This window comes from Eurosta solidaginis, chromosome 3, assembly GCF_040869045.1.
Source record: "Eurosta solidaginis isolate ZX-2024a chromosome 3, ASM4086904v1, whole genome shotgun sequence".
Lineage (NCBI taxonomy): Eukaryota > Metazoa > Arthropoda > Insecta > Diptera > Tephritidae > Eurosta > Eurosta solidaginis.
The window spans coordinates 258730226-258752400 of record NC_090321.1 but is presented as its reverse complement, the minus strand read 5'-3'; the positions used below and the strand labels follow the sequence as shown (position 1 = coordinate 258752400).

At 35.7% G+C, this 22175-nt stretch overlaps 1 protein-coding gene across 3 annotated transcripts in view; it reads right to left on the bottom strand.

The window, feature by feature from the left end:
* Positions 1-109: 109 nt before the first annotated feature.
* The window catches only part of Not1 (CCR4-NOT transcription complex subunit 1), a 59151-nt gene continuing 37085 nt past the window's right edge, over positions 110-22175 (bottom strand). The window contains exons 2-11 of one of the 3 annotated variants that reach the window (XM_067776107.1): positions 19330-19557; positions 18571-19104; positions 16869-17331; positions 15589-16800; positions 14725-15486; positions 11520-13131; positions 10555-11458; positions 9314-10482; positions 8880-9263; positions 110-7325 (exon numbers count right to left, since the gene is read on the bottom strand). In XM_067776107.1, the coding sequence (XP_067632208.1) occupies positions 7232-7325; positions 8880-9263; positions 9314-10482; positions 10555-11458; positions 11520-13131; positions 14725-15486; positions 15589-16800; positions 16869-17331; positions 18571-19104; positions 19330-19557 (7362 nt within the window). In that variant the 3' untranslated portion in view covers positions 110-7231. The remainder of the gene's footprint in view (positions 7326-8879; positions 9264-9313; positions 10483-10554; positions 11459-11519; positions 13132-14724; positions 15487-15588; positions 16801-16868; positions 17332-18570; positions 19105-19329; positions 19558-22175) is intronic. The other 2 variants (XM_067776108.1, XM_067776109.1) reach the window with 2 other exon arrangements.

Below are 22175 nucleotides of genomic sequence, written 5' to 3'. Positions count from 1 at the left end.
ACATCAAACATTATGAAACTTCAAAAATCCCCAAATACGTCAAAAAATTTTGAGTGGAACTACCTTCTTTTTTGTATTTTTCGTATTGTATTGAATAAAAACTACAAGATTTTTTTTTAAATGAATATGACTTATTTATTTTAATGCTGCTGTTATATATATTTTTTCGATTTTTTTTTTTATCTGATTTGTTAATTTTCTTAACTGTTTTGTTAATTTTATAATCTTTTTATATCCCATATATATATATACGTTCATTATTTCCCTTTTTTCGTTTATCGTATTGGATGTATTTGTTTTTTTTTTTTTTTTGAATTAATAATAATTATTATTAATCAGTATGCAGCATTCATCATGTACTTTTTTCATTTTTTTAGACATTTAATTAGAAATTATACATACGTATTTTATTTTTTAATATTAATTACATACATACACTTCAATTAAAATTGGATCAATGACATACAGTTCTTGCATTCAGCACATGACATGTTATTATTTTTGTTTTTTGTTGTAATTTTTATTTTTTAATCCGTTCATTTTTTATTGAGTTTTTTATAATATTAAAATATAACCGCATTAAAACTTCGTTTTCCAAAAAAAATATATATATCTGTATATAAGTAATAATTAAATACAACTTTTCTTTTTATAATCAAACTAAACGCACATAAATGACACTGGGTGACAGCGAAACAAATACAAAAACACGATTTGGCTGTTATTTAAGTATAGAAGAGGAAATTATGCGAAAATACATTTTGTACCTAAACGTACTACTCATTTTTTTTTCAGTGTATCAAATGGTTCTAATTAGTCTCAGTTATTGCAAAAGTTTCGTGTAAAACTGCTTCGTTTTTTAAACCATTTTAGCACAATTTTTAATGCCTTTGGATTAATTTTGAGACGCAAGACTATTTACAAAAACTTCAATACACTGTTAAAAATAAATGTAACATCCACTAAATATATGCTACGTTATTTCACTGTCATATGTTTCACAGTCGCACAGTGTTATTTGTGTTGATAAAATTTTGTAAATTTACAAATTGTAAAGCAACAAATGAAATTCTCAATTTTTTTCTGCATAAAAATTAATTACATTTTAAATTCTTCTTTTACATTTTATTAACTTAATAATTTAATTTTATTTTACATTTCCCATTTAAAACTGTACATTACTATTTAAAAACGAAAATAAATTTTTTCAAGTGCGTATGTATTAAAACAAAAAAAAAAAACAATTTGTGTAAAAAAATTAGGTTGCTGCAATTTCTACTGCACTGCAGTGGTATTTTTAGGTAAAACCATGGCAGAAACATACAAGGTGACAGCAATGCGACATACATACAAACATAAATAAAAATGCCATGTAATTTGTTTTTGTAATTCACTGGACCAATTTCAAAATCGTAGTGCGTCCGAAGTTTAACTGTCAAATTATATTAAAAAAGTGCCAATCAGCTGATTTCCGGCCGTCACCTGTATGGTTCCGCCATCGTTAAAACGACAAGAATCTATTATACAACAACAAACATTTTGGGTATTCACAGTATAGCGGGGATTTTGAGGTGATCGCTACTGCTTTAATTTAATTCTGTTATTTTTTTATTGAAATAATTGATTTGAAGTCATAATCACGTCACAGTTAATTATTACAGAAACGCACTACTGGACCCCATATTTCAAAAAAATTAAACCTTTCAAGTTTATAACTAATTCCCTGGTTGTACAAATGTTCTGAACACTAAAATAGCTTCCTCTATACATATGTGACCCGGTCTATGAAAAGGTGGCTTATGACTCAAAAAAGAAATTGCTGTTAACAGCTGTTTTTTTTTTAGTCATAAGCCACCTTTTCATAGACCAGGTCACATATATTACAATATTTCAGCTTAAAAAAATTTAAGACCACAGATATTTTACAGATCCAAGTTCGAAATATAAAAGTATTGGCGATATAGTATTTTATTGATAATTTTCCTTGATATTTAATAACTTAATTTAATTTAATTGTCATAAAGTTTCGTTTTGTTTTTATAATACACTTTTACTAAATATCGGTTCAAGATATAATGATTCTATAACCGTGATTGAAGGATTAGAGAAATGTGAATTTCATGTCTAAAATATTACTATTTCTCTCTATTTATTTTGTGATAATTTGCCGAAAACTAATGTATACGAGGGTTGCTATTTATATTTTGAGCCTTTCCAACACTAATTGTTTGCCGGCGCCATCTGACGTTTTCAATTGAAAGTTTGACGTTTTTAAGCATAACCTTCTTCAGAAAATTTTGACATTTGAGCACAACTTGTGTTGTTTACAGTAACTGAAAAATTGTATCTCAGCGAAAAAATGGAATTAACTCGTGAAAATTTTCGTGCGATGATTTTTTACGACTTTCGACGTGGATTATCAAGACAGGCGTGCTTTGAACAACTTACTTCCACTTTTGGTGATGAAGCCCCATCCTTTACCATTGTGAATCGCTGGTATAACGAATTCCATCGTGGCCGCAGTTCGCTCAGCAACGAAAGTCGTGAAGGTCGTCCAAAATCAGTTGTTGTGCAACAAAACATTGACGCTGTGCGCGAACTTATATTGCAAGATCGTCATACGACTTATCACGAGATTGAGGCATCCCTGGGTATTAGTATGACGAGCATCAATAAGATATTGCATGAACATTTAACTGTAAAAAAATTTGTTCGCGTTGGATCCCGCATAATTTGACAAAAGCTCAAAAAGATACTCGTGTCAATTGGTGCAAAGAAATGCTCAAGCAATACAATCGCGATGCATCAAAAGCTGTATATAACATCTACACAGGTGACGAATCTTGGATCTATTGTATGAGCCCGAAACAAAACAGCAATCCACTATATGGGTATTTCAAGATGAGCCAAATCCGACAAAAGTGATTCGTGCGCGAAGCACTTTGAAGAAAATGATCGCCTGTTTCTTCGGAATAACCGGACATGTGGTTACCGTGCCATTAGAGCAAAATGCTGAAGAACGGTGAATTCCGAATGGTACACAACCATTTGTTTGCCAGTAGTGCTTGGTGAAATACGGTAGAAGCGGCAACGAAGGATGATTCTTCATCATGACAATGCCAGCTCTCACACATCGGCTGAAACAACCGTCTATTTGACTTGCCAAAACGTCGAATTAATGAGTCACCCTCCGTACAGCCCTGATTTGGCGCTAAATGACTTCTTTTTATTTCCGCAAATCAAGAATAAATTGCATGGCCAACGTTTTTCGTCGCCTGAAGAAGCCGTTGATGCATTCAAGAACCATGTTTTGGAGATACCTCAATCGGAGTGGAAAAAGTGCTACAAAAATTGGTTTGAACGTATGTAAAAGTGTATTGATTATCATGGAGAATACTTCGAAAAAGAATAAAGCCATTTTCGATAATAAATTAGCGTATTTTCCTTATTAGAGTCAAAATATAAATAGCAACCCTCGTACCATGGTGGAACCATACCATATTTTGTTTTTATAATTCGATAGATCAATGCCAAAATCGTACTGCGCCGCAAGTTGAAGTGTCATATCATTTTAAAAAGTACCAATCAGCTGATTTCCGGCAGGTACCTGTTCCTTTTTCCACCTTATGTTACTTAACGAAAAAAAGTAATTAAATGTATATATTAATGAAATATTTTTGAGACACCGGTGTTCCGTATGCGCGAAAGAGTTAAATTGTTATAAAATAAGCGATTCGTGCTGAAGATTTGTTTTTAGAAGAAATTTACTTTGTTACAATGAGTTGGTATTTTTTTTTTGCATTTTTTGTGAACCGGGACCTTGATTATGTGTTGATATTTATTACTCAGTTAACATAAACTAAATGCCGTAGAGGATTTATTAATGTGAAAAAGGCCCAAATGAACTAATTAAAAATCAACAAAGCTAAACTATTTTTTTTTTTGTAGATAGATTTCGAGTTTGCAGTGATCTCAAATTTCGCAAATACAAAAAAAAAAAAAAATAGTAGATTGTTCCTATAAAAAATTTTTTTTTTTTTTAATTTTATGTACAGAACTTTTTTGTTAAAATTTTTTCAAAAATTTTACTGAATTCTGAAAATCCTACACTTTTTAAAGTTTCTTTTAATTTTTCAATTATTTGATTGAATTCAGTCATAAAGCAATGTTTTCGAAAACTTACCAAACTTCAAGAACTCTATATACATTAGACTGGGTCGATTTATTAACTGATATCGCGCCATCGATTTTTCGATAGGATTTGTGCTCAGGAAAAAAGTTCCACTACGCATACCCAAAAAAATAATTTTCGAGCCTGCGAAATTTCATTTTTTTGACTTTTTTCGACTTTGATTTTTAAGGTTTTTTGTTGTTGACCTCCTAAAAAATTTTTCATTTGATTGTAAAGTTTTTCCTGTATACCCTGTCCGACCCAAAAATGTCCGCTTTTTCAAAAAACTATTATCGACAACGTTTTTAGCGGACATTTTTTCGTCGGACAGGGTATAAATATGAACATTTTTTAGTAGGTCATGAAAAAAACCTTTAAAATCAAAGTCGAAAAAGTCAAAAAAATTAAATTTCGCAGGCTCGAAAATTATTTGTTTGGGTATGCGTAGTGGAACTTTTTTTTCTGAGCCCAAATCCTATCGAAAAATCTATGGCTCGATATCGGTTAACTTTCGTTCATACAAATCGACCCACCCTAATATACATATTTAAACATTTCTTCGGAAATTTCTATTTTTCAAGTTATTAGTTTTATTATTTTATTTGCGAGTATTTAGTAAACTTCTGCACGGTGAATTGGTTTAATTCGCTTTGCCACCACCTGGTATGGATTCGCCTTGTCGAAATCAATGCAAATTTTCTTTTGATTTGACATTATTCTGCACGGCGAATTGGTTGAATTCCCTTTGACCACCACCTGGTATAGATTCGCCTTACAAAAATGATTGCTCAGATTGTGTCAAAGCCTAGGCTGCAAATTTCTTTAATGCCATGAGTGTGATCTGGCAACTATGAACTTAAGGCGTTATGTAATACTGCCCATCAGGCTTACTTACACGTTTAAAAGATTTTTACTTTCTTATCAAGTTTATCTAAATTATTTGAAAAATTTTGTATAAAAATGCATTTACGCAGTATTTCATTAAACTTGCCCTTAGAGTACGTAGTAAAACTTAATGAAGCATACTTTAACTAAATGACTCACCTTGTTCATTTTACTTGTATTTAGTAAAACCCTCAGAAACACAATTAAGTGTTTGAGGTTTGATTAAAATTGTTTCAAGTACAGCATGTAATGCATGTGGCATTTAGAATGAGTAGTCGCTCTTAATTTTATGACCTCCACGCCATAGTCATTGCACATTAACTGCAGTGTCTTAAATGTGACCCGGCCTATGAAAAGCTGTTAAAGATAAACAATGCATTTCTTCAGTTTCTTAGTAGTTTTTCTTTTGCATTATGAAAAGTCATGCCCAAAAGGCAACCAAAAAAGACAAAAGAGCATAAATGAGATAAGTTCGTGTGTGTATATAGAGAAATAATCAAGTTTGACGTAGTTCAAGACATGGTTCAAAACAAATAATGATCAATAAGACGGTTGGCTTTGTTGTTGCTGTTTGCTCTCAAAGTGTTATATGGAATTAGACATACATCGGCACAAAGTTTTAGGTCAAACAACGAATGGCAGATTGAACTATGAATGATAAGGTAAGAGTGGCATCAAAGTACTTGTTGTATTGTTGCGCAGCTCATACTAAGAAGCTTTGCAGTTTTGAGCTTCAAGTTTTGTTTTCTTTACAACATTCATTTATTCATACAATTATGTACATTTATTGTTATTCGATTTTTTTTTTTTTTTTTGTGTGCTTTTAGTTAGGATTTTACAATTTTTTTAAGATTTTTATGTTTTAGTATTTTTTGTAAATGCACTAGAGTGCGTGCATATATATTTTCATATATGTGACCCGGCCTATGAAAAGGTGGCTTATGACTCAAAAAAGAAATTGCGAGAAACAGCTGTTAAAGATAAACAATGCATTTCTTCAGTTTCTTAGTAGTTTTTCTTTTGCATTATGAACAGTCATGCCCAAAAGGCAAAGCACAAACCAGTTTCTGACCGATATTTTGGCTCCATTGCCATCGAAAAAAATGCTTTCAAAAAAATCTGAGGATGCTTCACCAGACACCAAAGTGGCATCGAAGAAATTAAAGGCTTCATCGTCTTTCATTTGTTCTCTTCTTTCTCTACATTTTTAGTACACTTCTAAGCAAGTTCGGACATTCTAGTATTCACCACGTGAAAGAGCGTCTCAAAAACTATCGAAACCAGAAAAAAAGTGGAAACATTTTTTTTGAGTCATAAGCCACCTTTTCATAGACCGGGTCACATATTAAGAATTTTTCGCTGCTTACTTTCTTCTAGTCATTATTTGAATTCTTTTTTAAATGGTAAACTGACTTCACATTGTGATTTAGTTCAGTTGTGCCGCCTTCCGCTTTTTATTCTTGCATACTCCTTATGAACGTAGTCGTACGGTAACACTTCGATCATTCGTTCGCCTATAGTTTCATAATTCTTCCACAATCCTATTTTCTTGGTTGCATTTGCATAATAATTTATTGTTATTTTTTTCCTTTACCAACAACTTAAAATTTTTATACAAAAAATTTTAATTATTTTTTTAATTAGCATTTATATTGTTTTGTTCATATTAATTTTATATATTTATATAATACATCAATTAGTTATTAATAAATTTAATTAAATTTAAATTTTTTCAAGTGTTGCTTCCTCTTTATCATGTATTTTAAACTACTTACAAGTAAATTATTACCTTTTTTTTGTTTTTTTTTTTCTTTTCGTTTTCATTTTTGATTTTACAATTTTTTTAGTTTTTTATTTTTAAAAAATTTGCAATCTCTTAATTCATAAATCAATTATATGTTTGTTTTTTCTATCTTTAGCTTAAAAAAACTTTTTAATCTTCTGCTACTTCTTTTTTAATGGGACGGCAGTGCAGGCATAGTGGATAATGGCCGACTGCGGACTGCCAGCAACGCCGCCTGTGCCACCAACAGACCCAACATTAAATACACATATACATATATTCTTAGAACTATCACCACCACCGATTTCCACTACAGCCGCGCTACCACCATCACTAGTTTAAGAACTTTGTGGTTTTACTATAGTTGTTATTTTTACGTTTTTAGATAATCTTTAATTGATTTCCTGAATTTCGCCATCTATGTTGTTCATCTGTGGCGGGTGGTTCGATTTGACCATACACGAGCGTGCCACCGACTCAAATAATCTGTAGAGAATTAGATAAACGAATCAAGATTTAGTAAAAATACAAATTTTGTTATATTATACTACATAGTAAAGAATATATTATACGAAACATTTTTTTTCTTTTAAATTTAATTTTGATGATGAAGGTACAGTCCATAATAAGAACTTAGGTTAGGTTAGGTTGAACTCGCCGGTCCATGAGGACCTCACATAGATTGATTGAGTCCGTAGTGCTACCAGAAGTTTGTTTTAACGACCAAACTGAAAAACCCTATCAAAAACCGTTACCTATGTTATAAAATAACTCCGTCCTCTTGGCAAATACTATAAGCCTCCTAGGACTTAAGCCACTTGCTGCTTCTAGATCTGACAGCTGTATCACTCCTAATAGCTGGAGTCTTAGCCTGGCAAGTGCAGGGCACGAGCACAGAATATGCTCGATCGTTTCCTCCTCCAACCCGCACTTCCTACATCTGCCATCACTGACCAAGCCTAATTTAAACGCATGTGACGCCAGAAGGCAGTGTCCAGTCAGAATACCCGTCATGAGTCTACAGTCCTCTTTTTAATAATAGAAGCAACTTTGTTAGTCTAAGGTTGTAAGACCTACACATAATCTTCGACACTTTACATCCCCGCGCTTGAACCCACGCCTTTCGTGCTTGGTCGATCATATGCACCTCTCTCCTCATGGAACTTGGGGGTAGGGAGGGAGGGAATGGCCTGAAGGTTTAATGTGGCCACAAAAATCGTTCCCGACATGGTCGGGCTAGCACCTTAATGGTGCTATGGTACCGGAGCGTACCGGATTTATATCCGGCAAAGAAGCATTACATCGATAACACTCCCCAAAGCCTTCGGGGAGCAACCTTATCGTTACAACAACAACAACAACATGCTGTGCTATGCGAGATTATTGCCTTAATTGCTGCTTGACTGTCAATATAAAAGTTAACGCGCTTGCAGCTTAAGCTATTCTCTTCCAGGGTTTCTACTGCTTTGGTTACGGCTAATATTTCCGGCAGTCTGTAGGATCTGCTTATTTCCGGATCAGCACAGTATACCGCAGACCCTACTCCTTCCACAACTTTGGAACCATCTGTGTACACATGTATCGCCTCGTCCGTCATTGCGGAAGTCAGTTTTCAAAAAAAAAATGTAAAACCTGTTTTTTGCGTTTAATATTACTTTCAGCTTAATTAAACAGTCACATGCAAAAGTTGGGTATAGTATCGGACAGCACATGCCGATTATGTGATCGATCAGGGGAGACGGCGGACCATATCCTTCTGGAGTGTGACATAATCTCAAGACGTAGGGCTAAGTTTATGTGCTCACCATGGCCCAGAGCATTCTCACATCAAATCCCTCAAACCAGGTGAACTGCTAGGGTTCATCAGAGATGTTGGCTTAGATGAGGTGCTGTGAAGCAGCTGAGGACACAATAGACCAATGATGGTCGCAGTGCGAACCTCAGTTAATTATCTATCTATCTAATTATTTTGACATAAAATCCTTCGAAAATCTTATTTTTTATACGTACCCCAAATGTTTTGAATATGAATGTACTAACCTCGAAATTTCTGGTGCACAATGCACAAAATCATGATCCCAAAATTTGTAGATAGGATTTTTAATCAGCTCGATAAATGTTATCAACAAACCCCATGGATGCGGGCGATTCACAATAAGTCGTTCGAGTAGAACCCGTGTTATTTGCTCTTGAATCGCTTCTGAATTGGCCTCGGCGAATAGATGGAGCACCGCACAACTAAAATAGTGTGTATGGCTATTTGGATAACGCAATTGATTAGCGATGGCATTAAGGAAGAGATAACGTCCTTCGGTATCCAAGTCAACAGCCAAATTCTGGAATATGTCCATATGTGCGCTATGTGCGATATTTGATGTATTGGGCACGAAATTTTTACTTCTGCAAAAAAACAGATGCATAATGCTTATTTTAAAATTTTTAAATTTATAGATTAAACTTCTTTTGGCAATTACCTAATGTGTGAAATAGCTTGCGTCCCCACATACAGCACGAGCGCATTCATCAGTGGAATGTTATAGCGCGAACCAGGCTCATTCGATATTTGTAAATGTGAACGCAACTCTGATAAAAATGTAACTGGAGCGCGCGCTTTCAAATATGAATCGAGATCCTTTTTAAAATTTGCCGGCTGAATATTAAAAACATAATTTGAGCAAATTTTTGGCGCTGTTGCGGTCTCAGCCAACATATCAACTTTCAAATTGGGTGTAAAAGGATCAGGCAAACGCATATTACGCGGAAAAGCAGCTAATATTATGTTACGCATTTGTATGCAGTTCGGCGGTATTGCATCACAAAAGCCAAAATGATAGTCGCATAAAAATTCTGGAAAATCATGCAATAGTACAAGCAAAACCCGCAGCGTTCCCTTATACAATAATTGTACGGGCTTCGCTAGTTCGGCGTTTCGCAAGAATGGTGCCAAATAACGAAACAGATCAAGCAACAGTTGAGAGTACAGCGGCCATCCCTTCTGTTGTGGTATTTGTGCAAGTATACGTCCGATAAAAATGCGATGTGAGACCAACTCTAACCAAGCGTAGCAAAATCCGGGTGCTAATGCTGGATTTAATAGATGATAAGTATGTGAGAAGGCAGTCATAATGCTGTGCATTAGGCTCTCTAGAACAGCATCGGGCGAGCTTAGCTCTAGGAATAGCATCACAAAAAAGCGATGATAGCCGAGCTGTTGGAATGCAGTGCCATGTAGTTCCTGATCCTGCAACAGTATGCCTAGAACGATGCCCAGCACCTTGTTAAGCAGATTGATTTTCGTTGTTGGATTGCCCGCTTCACCCGAATGCCGGACCAACAAAGCGATTAAATGCACAAAAGCGTCTATCCAGTGGAAAATTTTTGTACGCGCTTGCATTGGTGTATTGCTGGGATCGTTAAGTATGCGGTATACCAAATCAATACAAATTTGTGTGGCTTGACGGAAAAAGCGGGTTATCAAGTCATCAGTTTTTAAAATGCCATACATATTCATCTTTTGTACGAACGATGTGAAAATTTTGGTTTCACGTGACAAATTGTTTGACTGATTGTAAATAGATACCCAGTCTTTAAGTAGAAATTCAGTTTTATCTTGCAGGCCTGGTGGATCATCGCAATCATTCGACTATGAAATATAAAAAAAATATAAAAAAAAATTATTTAAAAAAAATCGCAAAATTTACACCATCTTACTCACTCGCACATGTTGCATGCCTGAATGCATGTATTGTGTGGCACCTGCCAAGTATCGATCTGCACCACCGAACGGACCCGCATCCATCATATCAATTTGATGCGTAAGCGCTTCAGGATAACGTTGACGATTTTGAGGTAAACGTCCCAACATTTCAAAAGTGCCAGTCATCTCCGTTTCTAAAGTAGTGCTGGTACGTCCATCAAGCAAACGCTCCATCAAAGTCATAGCAAATGTCACGGCCATATAATTGTTGCCATTATCCATGGCTTCACGCAACAACAAGTCAAATTGCGGCACGTTGATGAAATGTGAAGTGATGAGCAGTTTTATCGCTTCCACATTGTAGCGCACCTCGTCACGTATATCAAATATGCACTTAGTGATTGCACGCTCAGTTACACCAGCTCCAAATGTATTCTGCAACAAGGTTAGAATACGCAAATGTATATCACGATACAATTTCATTTGTTCAATGTGTTCTGGTATATTCACAAGACCCTCAATGAGACCCTCGACTACACGTGTTAGTAGATTGAGTGCCGAATCATTATCCCGTATGCGTCTTGTAACCATAAGCGCATTGAGTAAAGCATGCATTTTGCCTGCTTGCAATTGTAGTGTGGATACGTTAATAGTACTATTTAGGAATGCTTCCATTTTTCCAGCCAAATCGGCATACATTAAGCCCAATTCGTCCGTGCCAAAGGAAGCTGTTGGAATTTCTTGTGGCTTGGGTAAGAATAGTGCTATATCGCGTTCTGTCATTGGCTGAAATCCGGGTATATTACGAGCAAACTCTGCATAAACAGCAAATTGTGTGTGTGGAATACCGCCAACTTTTAAACGAACTTGCTCTGGCATACGCTCAGTTTGATATGCCAATGTTTGTGTGTCATAAAAACGCCTAAAATTATATAGAATAGTTTTTATTTAAATCAACAATATATTATAAAGCTGTTACATACCCTCCTTCATCTCGGGTCATTTTACGCGTATCAAAATCGGTGGCCATACGCCGATCTATTTCTGGAGTTGACTTTTCCGCAGCTGTTTTTTGTATGAAAGCGCAGGCCAATTCGACATTATCATTGCTTAATTGCACTGCAGCAGCTTCAACTTCCTGATAACTTGGTCCACCAGTTAGCGCCGAGAGAAAAGCTTTACGTATATTATTTGTCAATGTCTGTGATAAAGAGTCCTTACAAGTAATCATCGCCATGCCGGCCGACAAGTAACGCACCATTTGATGAGCAGCTGTACGCATACGATTTTCATCTGGGTCAAGAGCAAAATCTTTACGTACTACTTGTTCTGTTGTGGTTACAGCAATACGTACACTGCGATCAACAACCGGTTGCAGCCATTCGGTGATTGTACGTTCAATTGCATTTAGTACAATATGTTTCAAACCAGGATTGGCATGCAAAAAGGCAATGTTTGGCGATAGCACCACATGTTGAGCTATCAAATGGAAATTTGATATATTTATATCCACAAAAGAGAAACGTGGTTCTGGTGCTTGCATAATCACTTGTCCTGCAGATTCATTGCTAATGCTAGGTGAAGGCACTACACCACCTGGTATATTGCTACCGCCAGCGGCGCCGCCGTTACCACTAGCACCACTGCCCAAAATTAAAGATTGTGGATCTGGTTCGTTTGGCGCCATTTGGACAGGTCCCGGTGTTTGAACTTGCGACGATTGTTGTTGTTGTTGTTGTTGAGGCGGAGCCTCGATGCTCTTCGGTTTCGGTTGTGACATTTGATGTTCAATATGTATCGAACGCGAGGGATCCTTCAAATATATAATTGGCTTTAATTTCTGCAAATCAATATTCAACGTCTTGCAAAGCACTTCAATTTCAAACTTTAAATTAAGTTTCAATTCAGGCTCCTGATGCAATTCGCCAAGCACATACATGATAGCCATAGTCCATGGGTTTGGAGTTTTAAATACCTTCGACTTGCCCGATGACTCTAAAATTTTGGCTACAAATGGCACAACAAAAAGTAATTCTTGCTGCCCCTTGTGATATGCCTCAGCTAATAATGATTTCAAGTCTAATTCAATTTGTAAAATTGGCTTATTACGTCCAAGAGTCATCATACCCAACCAATGACCAAGATTTTTTAGTAAACTACGATCGGAAAAATTTACCATACCCTTATCGGACCGTAGCAAAACTTTAATGTTGCGTAAAGTCTCTTTTGTTACATATTTATTGATCTCAGTATTTTTCAAAGCTTCCAAGAAATTGAAGTACAATGAGTGAAAATTGAACTCCAACGAGGCGCGCTTCAATACAAGGTATTGTGCAAGCCATGGCCAATAATCCTTGGTCATGATCTCTTTTATCTCTTCAACTTTCTGTGGTATATTAAGCTGACTTAAATTGTTGAATATGAAAGCAGTTTTGTCTTGAACAGGTTCAGGCGGTATAGTTACTTTCTCCTCCTGATTGGCAACCAATAAGGTATCGATATTTGTTGCTGTTGCAATTGATTTCATACGCGATGCATGGATAGATTGGGCAACAACCATTGGCTTTTGTTGAGTTGGCGTTGTTACTAGGTTGCCTAGAAATTGAGCATATAAAAAATTATTGAGAAAAAAATCGAGGTAGCCAAACAAATTTCTGATTATCAGTTTTAAGGGAACTATAAATAACTCTAACATCAAATTAGAAGGCAGACATATTTGATGTAAGTACGTTGAAAATATGAATTGGCCTTTCATTTTTGTTTTATTTTCTCATATATTTTTACTTTTATTATATAAATTTGCATTATAAAATATTTTGTAATTCCAAAGGCGAATTCAGTACCAGGTGTTGTTATGTTGTTGTTGTAGCAGTGCTTCGCCCCATCCAATAGGTGCGACCGATCACTAATTGTCATCAAAATCCTCTAACGGAAGTCCAACGAAACTTGTTGTTTCAACAGGAGTGGACCATAATGCGAGGGGTGTTAGAGGCGTTGGTTCCACATTACAATTAAAAAGAGGGTTGGTGTCATGTGGGGACACATTGCAGGCGGGGCATACATTTTGTATGTCGGGGTTGATTCTGGATAGATAAAGAGTTTAACCTGTTACAGTATCCAGAACAAAGTTGAGCTAGAGTGACTCGCGTTTCCCTGGGGAGTAAGCGTTCCTCTTCCGCAAGTTTTGGGTACTGTTCTTTGAGTACTTCACCGGGCAATTCCTGGCGTAAGGTCCGACGCCTGTTTGTGGAGTTCACTGAGGGCCTGCTTGTGTTTTTTTGCTTCCTACGGCTGAGTTCTCAAGTGTCGTATTTCCTCATAATTCTTACGGAGATGATTCCTTAAGCCCCTGGGCGGTGTTGGCTCATAACCAGATGTCTGTTGGGATGCCCAGGTTTCTGGGTATTCAACAGGAACTGTTTGGTTAGCATCTCATTTCTCTCCCTGGTAGGGAGTATTCTCGCCTCATTATGTAGATGGTGTTCTGGGGACATAAGAAGACAGCCAGTGGCGATTCTGAGAGCAGTATTTTTGCAGGCCTGTAGCTTCATCAAGTGAGTAGTTTTTAGGCTTGGCGACCATATAGGGGACGCGTAGCATGCAATCGGCTGGCCAATTGCTTTGTATGTGGTAATAAGCGTTTCTTTGTCTTTTACCCCAAGTACTGCCAGCAAGGGGTTTGAGGATTTTATTATGGCTCGGTATTTTAGGCACAATTGCGGCTGCATGCTCACCAAAATGTAGATCCTGATCAAACGTCACACCCAAGATTTTTGGGTGTAGGACAGTCGGTAGCGTAGTGCCATCGACGTGGATGTTCAAAATGGTCGACATTTGGGACGTCCATGTTGTAAATAGGGTCGCGGAGGATTTAGTCGGTGATGCCAGGTTTCGCGAGGCGAAAAAACTGGAGAGATCAGGGAGGTAGCCGTTATCCCAACATCTGATTACTTTTTCCTGATTATTTCCCATACAACATCTCGGTACAACAATATTTCAGTTAATTGAAATTAATGTAAATTTTCTTTTGACTTGATTTTCTACTGCACGGCAAATTGGGTTGAATTCGCTTTGCCATCACCTTGTATGGATTCGCCTTGGTAGGTACTATGACGTTTGTTTAAAATTTTGTTTATTCATATAAGAAAATATTCATCCCATTAAGATTCATAACCAAAAATAACTTACCGGTTACTGAGTTGCTCCGATAAATAGAATCAGGTGGTGCTTGTGGTCCACTTCCAGACATCAGCATTTGTATTTTCCCTGGTGGTGGCTCTTGTTGTAGATAGCCGCATTCCACATACTGTATCAAATGCGGGGGAAACTCATGAAAATGTGCTATAGAGCGTATGTATTCACAATATTTATTGTATGAATGTAGACGATTTTTGAAACGATCCAATGCCGTTATACCAAAATTGTACATTTTCGAATCTTGTTTACGCAATGCATCTAAAACACAACGCAACGCCAGACCCAACGCAACGCACGTGGGCACCAAATTACGTTCAATGATGCCGCCAAACAATTGTGCCGTAATTTGTAATTCTTTTTCTGGATAATGTGGAAAGAAACGATATTCTTCGAATAGATTACGCAGCATGCATTGATATACTTCTTGTTCACGTCGTATATTTGAATCTTTGAACCGTTGCAGGATATCGAGTACTTCGTCAATAGAGAGAGTGGGATGTGGCGGATGATTGTAAATACGTTGAAAATATGAATTGGCCTCATCCTCCACCTCCTTGGAGACGGGACCTTGCAAATCGGTCATGCCTGGATTGATGGCATTGGGTGGAGTAGGTGTGGGTTGTGGTGCTGATGGTGGCATACGTGGCATATTACCAACATTTGGTGGTGGTATTTGCATTGCATTTAGGGGATATGGGCTGGCAGTTGGATTCATAAGACGTGATGGTGAAGCTGGAGTCGATGCTAAATTGCCTGTAAATATAATTTCATTTACATGCGCCAGATACATTATGAAAATTCAAGGAAATTAAATTTTGTTTTTTTATTACTTAACACAAACTTAAAATAACTCACCCAGAACATTTCCAAAATTGAATGCGCCATTAGGTCCGCCCAAATTCAAATTTGCAATATTGGTTGTTAAATTTGATAACGTATCCATAGTTGGACCAAACATTTGTTGTGCATTTAAATTTGCAGAGAATGGTGGTGGTGGTACACCTGGCACACCGCCACCCATATCCATACCGCGATGTCCGCGCATAACACCCTGAAGTTGTGGCACTAATGGTGGAACGGCAGCTCTTGCCTTATTTGCCATTATAGAACAGTTTGCCGTCATTTGCATTATAAGATCCGCTATTTCTGGCGGAACATTGCCAATACAAGCTTGTAGGCATTGCAACATAGTTGTCACTGTTTCCGGTGGCAGTTGAGCTTGTTTAGATGGTAATTGGCTTTCTGGTATTTTGGCATTTGTAATTTGCGGACAACGACGTTGCAGACATTTTAAAATTGCTTGAATGAAAGGTTCGCCATGTTCGCGTATTTTGTCACTCAACCATTTTTCCAACTTCAAGTATTCGCGGCGCGAAGCAAGGCATGCCAAATCGATAACAAATAGAAACGAACGTTCATTAAGTAGAGTTGATAATGCTTTTAAATCTTGTGCAACATCGAGTATGCGCGACAACTTAACCTGGTCGTATTCGGTGCCGCGTTGATACCATTCTGACATGGCTTGCATTATAATAGGTCTTAGAACGACGCCAAAATTCGCCGAATTCCAGGCATTTAAGAGTATGACACCGGAATTTGGATGATTTGTAAGAAACGTCGGTATAAGTTGACTGAACAGTTCTTGCCGTACTGCAGTGATTGGTGGATTTATATGTAATAATGATAAAAATAGTATATCTGGGCAATGTTGTGCTGGGAATTTGAATAGTTCGATTACTTGTGGATAATAACCCTGATCGGCAATATACAACAGAACTTCTACCAAGTGTAATGATTTCCATGCGCATATTTCTTTGTTCTCCGAATCCGGTGGTGTTTTTAGCATCTCCACAGGGGCAGCAGAGAAAATGTAATCGGAAAAAGAGAATAAATCTGTGTTTTTCAGCATAACCGCTATAAGCGATAGTTGCCCATTTATGTTCTGCCAATGACGGTATATACATTCTGGATGCGGGAATGGTGCAGATTGTGTGCCCAAACGAAAAATTGTGAGCAACAAATCAAGGCCAATTCTGTCTTTTAAAATAAATTCTGGATGATCAAGTTCTGTAAAAGACAAAAACAATTATTTTTTTATTATTATTTTTTTTCAACAACAAATATTTGTAACTTACCCAAGCATACTTCCTTCCAATTTAACTGTGGCAGCACCTCTTTTAGGGCCTGCACAAAAATATCCGGTTTCCATGCCTGCGTTGTTTCTGCACTTGTATTTCCAGTCGCATTTCCACCAATCTTATCTTTTTTATCATTTACGTTGGCTGTTTTATCAACGCCACTACCCGTAACGTTACTGCCGTCATTATTATTGGCGACATTTTGTTGTTGCTGTGGACCAGGGCCCGTGGCTGGTTGGCCGGGCCAAAAATTTGCTGGTGTTCCTAAATTTACATTACAGTCCAGTAAGGAAGAGTGCCTACGGCACATAAGACCAATGATTTTGGCGACATCCTGTGATTGCAGTTCGCGCGAACCACAACGTAGATGATTCTTACATTCTTCAACGCTCGATGTGAATTCGTAACCGATCTCTAGGATTAAATTAATCCAGGATGTGTCCATAATATTATTATTCACCTAAATAAAAATTAGAAATATATTTTATTTTTTATTTTTATTTTTATTTTTTTTTTTTCGTATAAATAATTGCATGGCTCAATTATATGGTTGGCTCATCTCATCAGCTGATTTGATTTATTTCATTGCATGGTCGATGGGATTGTCAAACCGAGATGGCAAACTCAAAATGAAACCAACACATTGGCAATATTTTCTTACACATACAAAAACTGCTAAGTTTTATGTTTCCATTCCATCCCAACACTGAAAACAAAAATCTAAAATGTTTGAGAAAAACATTGATTCTGAGTTTGATATTCAAGACTATTTATCATTTGAAACAAAATATTTTCTCGACTTTTTCTCAAACGCACGATCTTCAACTTGAGAATAAATTGAGGCATACTTGAAAATTTTTTTCTCTCAAATTTTTGAGAAAACATTAATTCTCAGTTTAATATTCAACATCATTAATCATTTGAAACTAAATATTCTCTCAACTTTTTCTCAAACGTTGTTTTTCAACTTGAGAATGGTTTGAGACATACTTGCATTTCGTTCCATTCTGGTTGAAAACCATCGATATCATGGAATATTTTCGTTAATAATAATGTAAATACTTTTTTCGCCAATGTGTCTAAATTTTAAAGTACATAATAAGTGTTCATGAAACCCAAAAATACAATAAAACATAGTACAACATGCTTATTTTACATCAATGCTATCGGTAGTGTCGTCGATAGTGCCGTTGATAATTCGTCGCTCTCTAATTTGCATACTTTAGCTGGAAATGAAAACAAGCGATTTCATGGAGTGAAGTTGGACATAAAGTGAAAATATAAGGAAGTATTTATACATTATGTATAAATCTAAACAAGTTAAAAGTGAAGCGAGGCAAATAATAAATTTGCTTACCGAAAGTGGCACAACAGTGGATTCCATTTCGTTCCGCTTTATTCTCGTTTGAGAAAAAGTTGAGAATCCAAAAATTCTCAAATTGAAAATAAAGAAAAATTTCATATTAAAAATGTGCCTTTTAGCTTGAGGATGCTATCAACGGTTATTTGAAATCTGACAAATGGACTGATTCTCAAATGTATCTCAAACTGAGAATTGACAAAAATGTTTATTGGGATGTTTCCATTCCATACCATTCGCACCAACACCAATACACGAATTTTGACAATTTGAACAGACATATTTTGTTATTGTACAGATGAGCCGACCATATAGTTGAACCATGAAATAATTGTATACCTGATCTGTAAATATTGTCTCGCATAAATTGTCATAGATATCTTCAATGCCAATTTCTGTTATATTTGTCTGATCAGTGACTCCCCCATCAGTTGTCAATGTAATGATGTCTTTTTCATAAATTAATTGTGTACCAGCAACTTTGTTTCCGCTGTTAATTGATTGATGACGATATAAATGTGGCGCTAATATCAATGGAACGCGTTCAAGAGGAAACCGTTCACGCAATATAATCAAAAATTTATCTCTTAGTTCTTGGCGCACAAACTCGTCTATATTATCGATCAGTAAGTGCAAAATATTGGTGGAAACGTCTTGTAAGTTTCCTTTTGATCCAACCCTACCAATTACATTGTTTCCCAAAAACGATTGAATAAGTTCAGGAAATGCACGTTTCAAATGTTCCAATGCATGAAAACGTAAATCGGGTTGCGATGAGTGTGTTAATGCCAATGATAGTACAACTTCACACAGTTTAGTTATTCCAGTTATATTTGTTATTTGCCCAATGAGCTGCGGTGTTGGTTTAAGAGTCTAAAACATAATATTTTTTAAATCTATACATATATGTGACCCGGCCTATGAAAAGGTGGCTTATGACTAAAAAAAAAAACAGCTGTTAACAGCTCTTTCCCGCAATTTCTTTTTTGAGTCATAAGCCACGTTTTCATAGGCCGGGTCACATATATTATAATACAGATTAAAATATCTTGTGAACTGGGTCAATAAGTTATTATTTAGTAAATTATAATGACAAACCTTCTGTTGAGGAAAGCAGTGGTCGACGGCAAAACAGATATTCGATATAACAGCTGATCTAGTTAGTTGGCTTTCTAATTGATCACCTAGCAATTTCGCTTGTGCTTGTACTATAAAATTGTTATTTGAATTCGGACTTGTCGATTCCGTCGTATCAGCAAAATTGATGATAGAGAATAGGCAGCGCAAGCAATGGCGATCCGCTTCCAAGCCAATCTCTTGTATATACTAAAAATTTAAATGAAAATATGTTTCAAACCGAAATATTATTTGCAATTAAGTACAACTAACGCTAACTATTCTTAAGTCAGAGGCCTTTATCTATAATTTGATGCGACTCCTGTGAAATTGCATTTCATTTATTTATTGAGCAGATGTTAGTACAATAAGATATAAATCCGTCTTAAAGCAGCTTTTCATATGTATATTGGCCAAAATATTCTTTATTGTAAAGATTAATATATCCCTTATATGTTTTTCATTTTTGCATATTTTTTGCGTATTTCATGAAATTTTTTTGCATATTTTATACATTAAGTATTAGGGTGGGTCGATTTGTATGGACGAAAGTTAAACGATATCGCGCCATCGATTTTTCGATAGAATTAGTGCTCAGGAAAAAAAAGTTCCACTACGCATACCCAATAAATTATTTTCGAGCCTCCGAAATTTAATTTTTTTTACTTTTTTTCGACTTTGATTTTTAAGGTTTTTTTTATGACCTACTAAAAAAAATGTTCATATGTAATGTATAACCTGTCCGACCCAAAAATGTCCGCTAAAAAAATATTTTTTTTTTTTTCAAAAAACTGTTATCGACAACATAAAAATTTTACAATCAAATGAAAATTTTTTTAGTAGGTCATGAAAAAAACCGACCCAGTCTATTAAGTATACACAGATCACCCTAAGAACCATTTTTAGTTCGTGCCCCGCTATTAACTTTGTAAATTATTTAACGTTACTGCTCTTAAGTTTACTTTTTGTTTTCATTCAAAAGTTGTATACGACTTTCATTAATGAATAATTAAGTATGATACGAGTGTTATTAGATGCCGAAAACAGTTTATCAAGTCAATAGAACATCGAGAAACCCACGATAACAAGCTTATGAGAAACGAATAACAACCCGATAGTTCAGAGTTTTCTTTTTCGATTGAAGGTAATAAATAAATTTGATTTTAATAATTTGATCATTAAAAAAAATTACTTTTGATTTTAGTTTTTTGACTCAAGAATAGTCTAAGAGCCCGTGACTGCCAGACCATCGTCATTTTATAAAAGTTGAAATTTCGGCAGTGCATACTTCCAACTGAAGCAGGATCGTTGGTCTATTATAAAACTTAATTCATAGTGGCTTTAACAGATATCGTGCAAAAGTTTTGCAGAAAAATAGACCTTTATTTCGTCATTTTATAAAGCCTGATTTTCATATATATCCTTCGTCACGATATAAGAAGGCACTAGCCTCATTGCCAGACACTTTTCATAGCGGCTTCGATTAGCCAGACACTTTTAATCGTTCTAAACTTCAAAGAACATCGAAGCAATTTTATACTGAAATTCGAATACAAAATCTTTAAAAAAAACTTTTGAAATTTTGTTTGCCGTAAAAAACTGTCAGCTTTTATTTTATGAAAAAGTACAGTTTTGCATTATAAACAGTGTCTGACTGGACAAAGCCACTATGGAAAGTGTCTGGCAATAACGCTAGTGCCTTCTTATATCGTGACGAAGATCATATATGAAAATCAGTCTTTATAAAATGGATAAAAAAGGTATATTTTTCTGCAAAATTTTTGCGCGATATCTGTTAAAGCCACTGTGATCAAGTTTTATAATAGACAACGATCCTGCTTCAGTTGGAAGCATGCACTGGCAAAATTTCAACTTTTATAAAATGACAAAGGTCTGGCTGCCACGGGCTCTTACTCCATTAGAAAATGTATATAAATAAACTAGAACTGGCACTATCCGCATATTGGAATATCCGGATATCCATACGGATATCCGTTGACACGGATAAAACCCGGACGGCATGGATATACGGTTAATATTCGTTTGTGGAACTATCCGGATATCCGGTTAATAACCGTACTTTTGGATATCCAGTGAAAGCAACAAATTTATGTACCATATATGTTTATTTAACATTAATAACAAAAAAATCGTGGGGCATTTAAATTAATTAACAGTGAATACAAAAAAGGCTCGTATTGAGATATAAGTAATATGATGTTAAACTATTTTCTTAATAATAATGAAATAATCTACAAACATATTTTGTGAATAACTTTTCGATGTGATTCGTTCATTTCTGATATGCAGATATTCAACTTTTATATTCCAGTATCAGGACATACGGATATCCGGATTTTCCGTATACGTATCCGGATATCCGATCAACTGATATCCGGATTTTCGATTTACGAATCCGGATATCCGGAGAGCCGGATTTTTTGCTTAGCTATCCAGTTATTCGAATATCCGATTTATTCGGATAGTTGAAAAATCCGGATGCAGTTCACAGCCCTAATATAAACAGTTTTATGTAGATGCAATTTTAAGAACATTGAATGAATTTGAATTTGGGCTAGATTTAAAAAATTTTAGGACATTTTTTAAGGAAATTTTGGCATTATGATAGGCAGAAATCGAGGCATAGTAACTTTATTAAGGAAACATCAACCTAATATAATTTTCGTTCCGTGTGTTTGCCTCTCGATCCTATGACTGTTTCATCTGCTCCGAAACCGCTTCCGAGCGAAATTTAATTTATGATTTTAGAAACATTTAACTGAGTTTCTAAGATCACATAAGTGCTATACAATACACACGAATGGTAT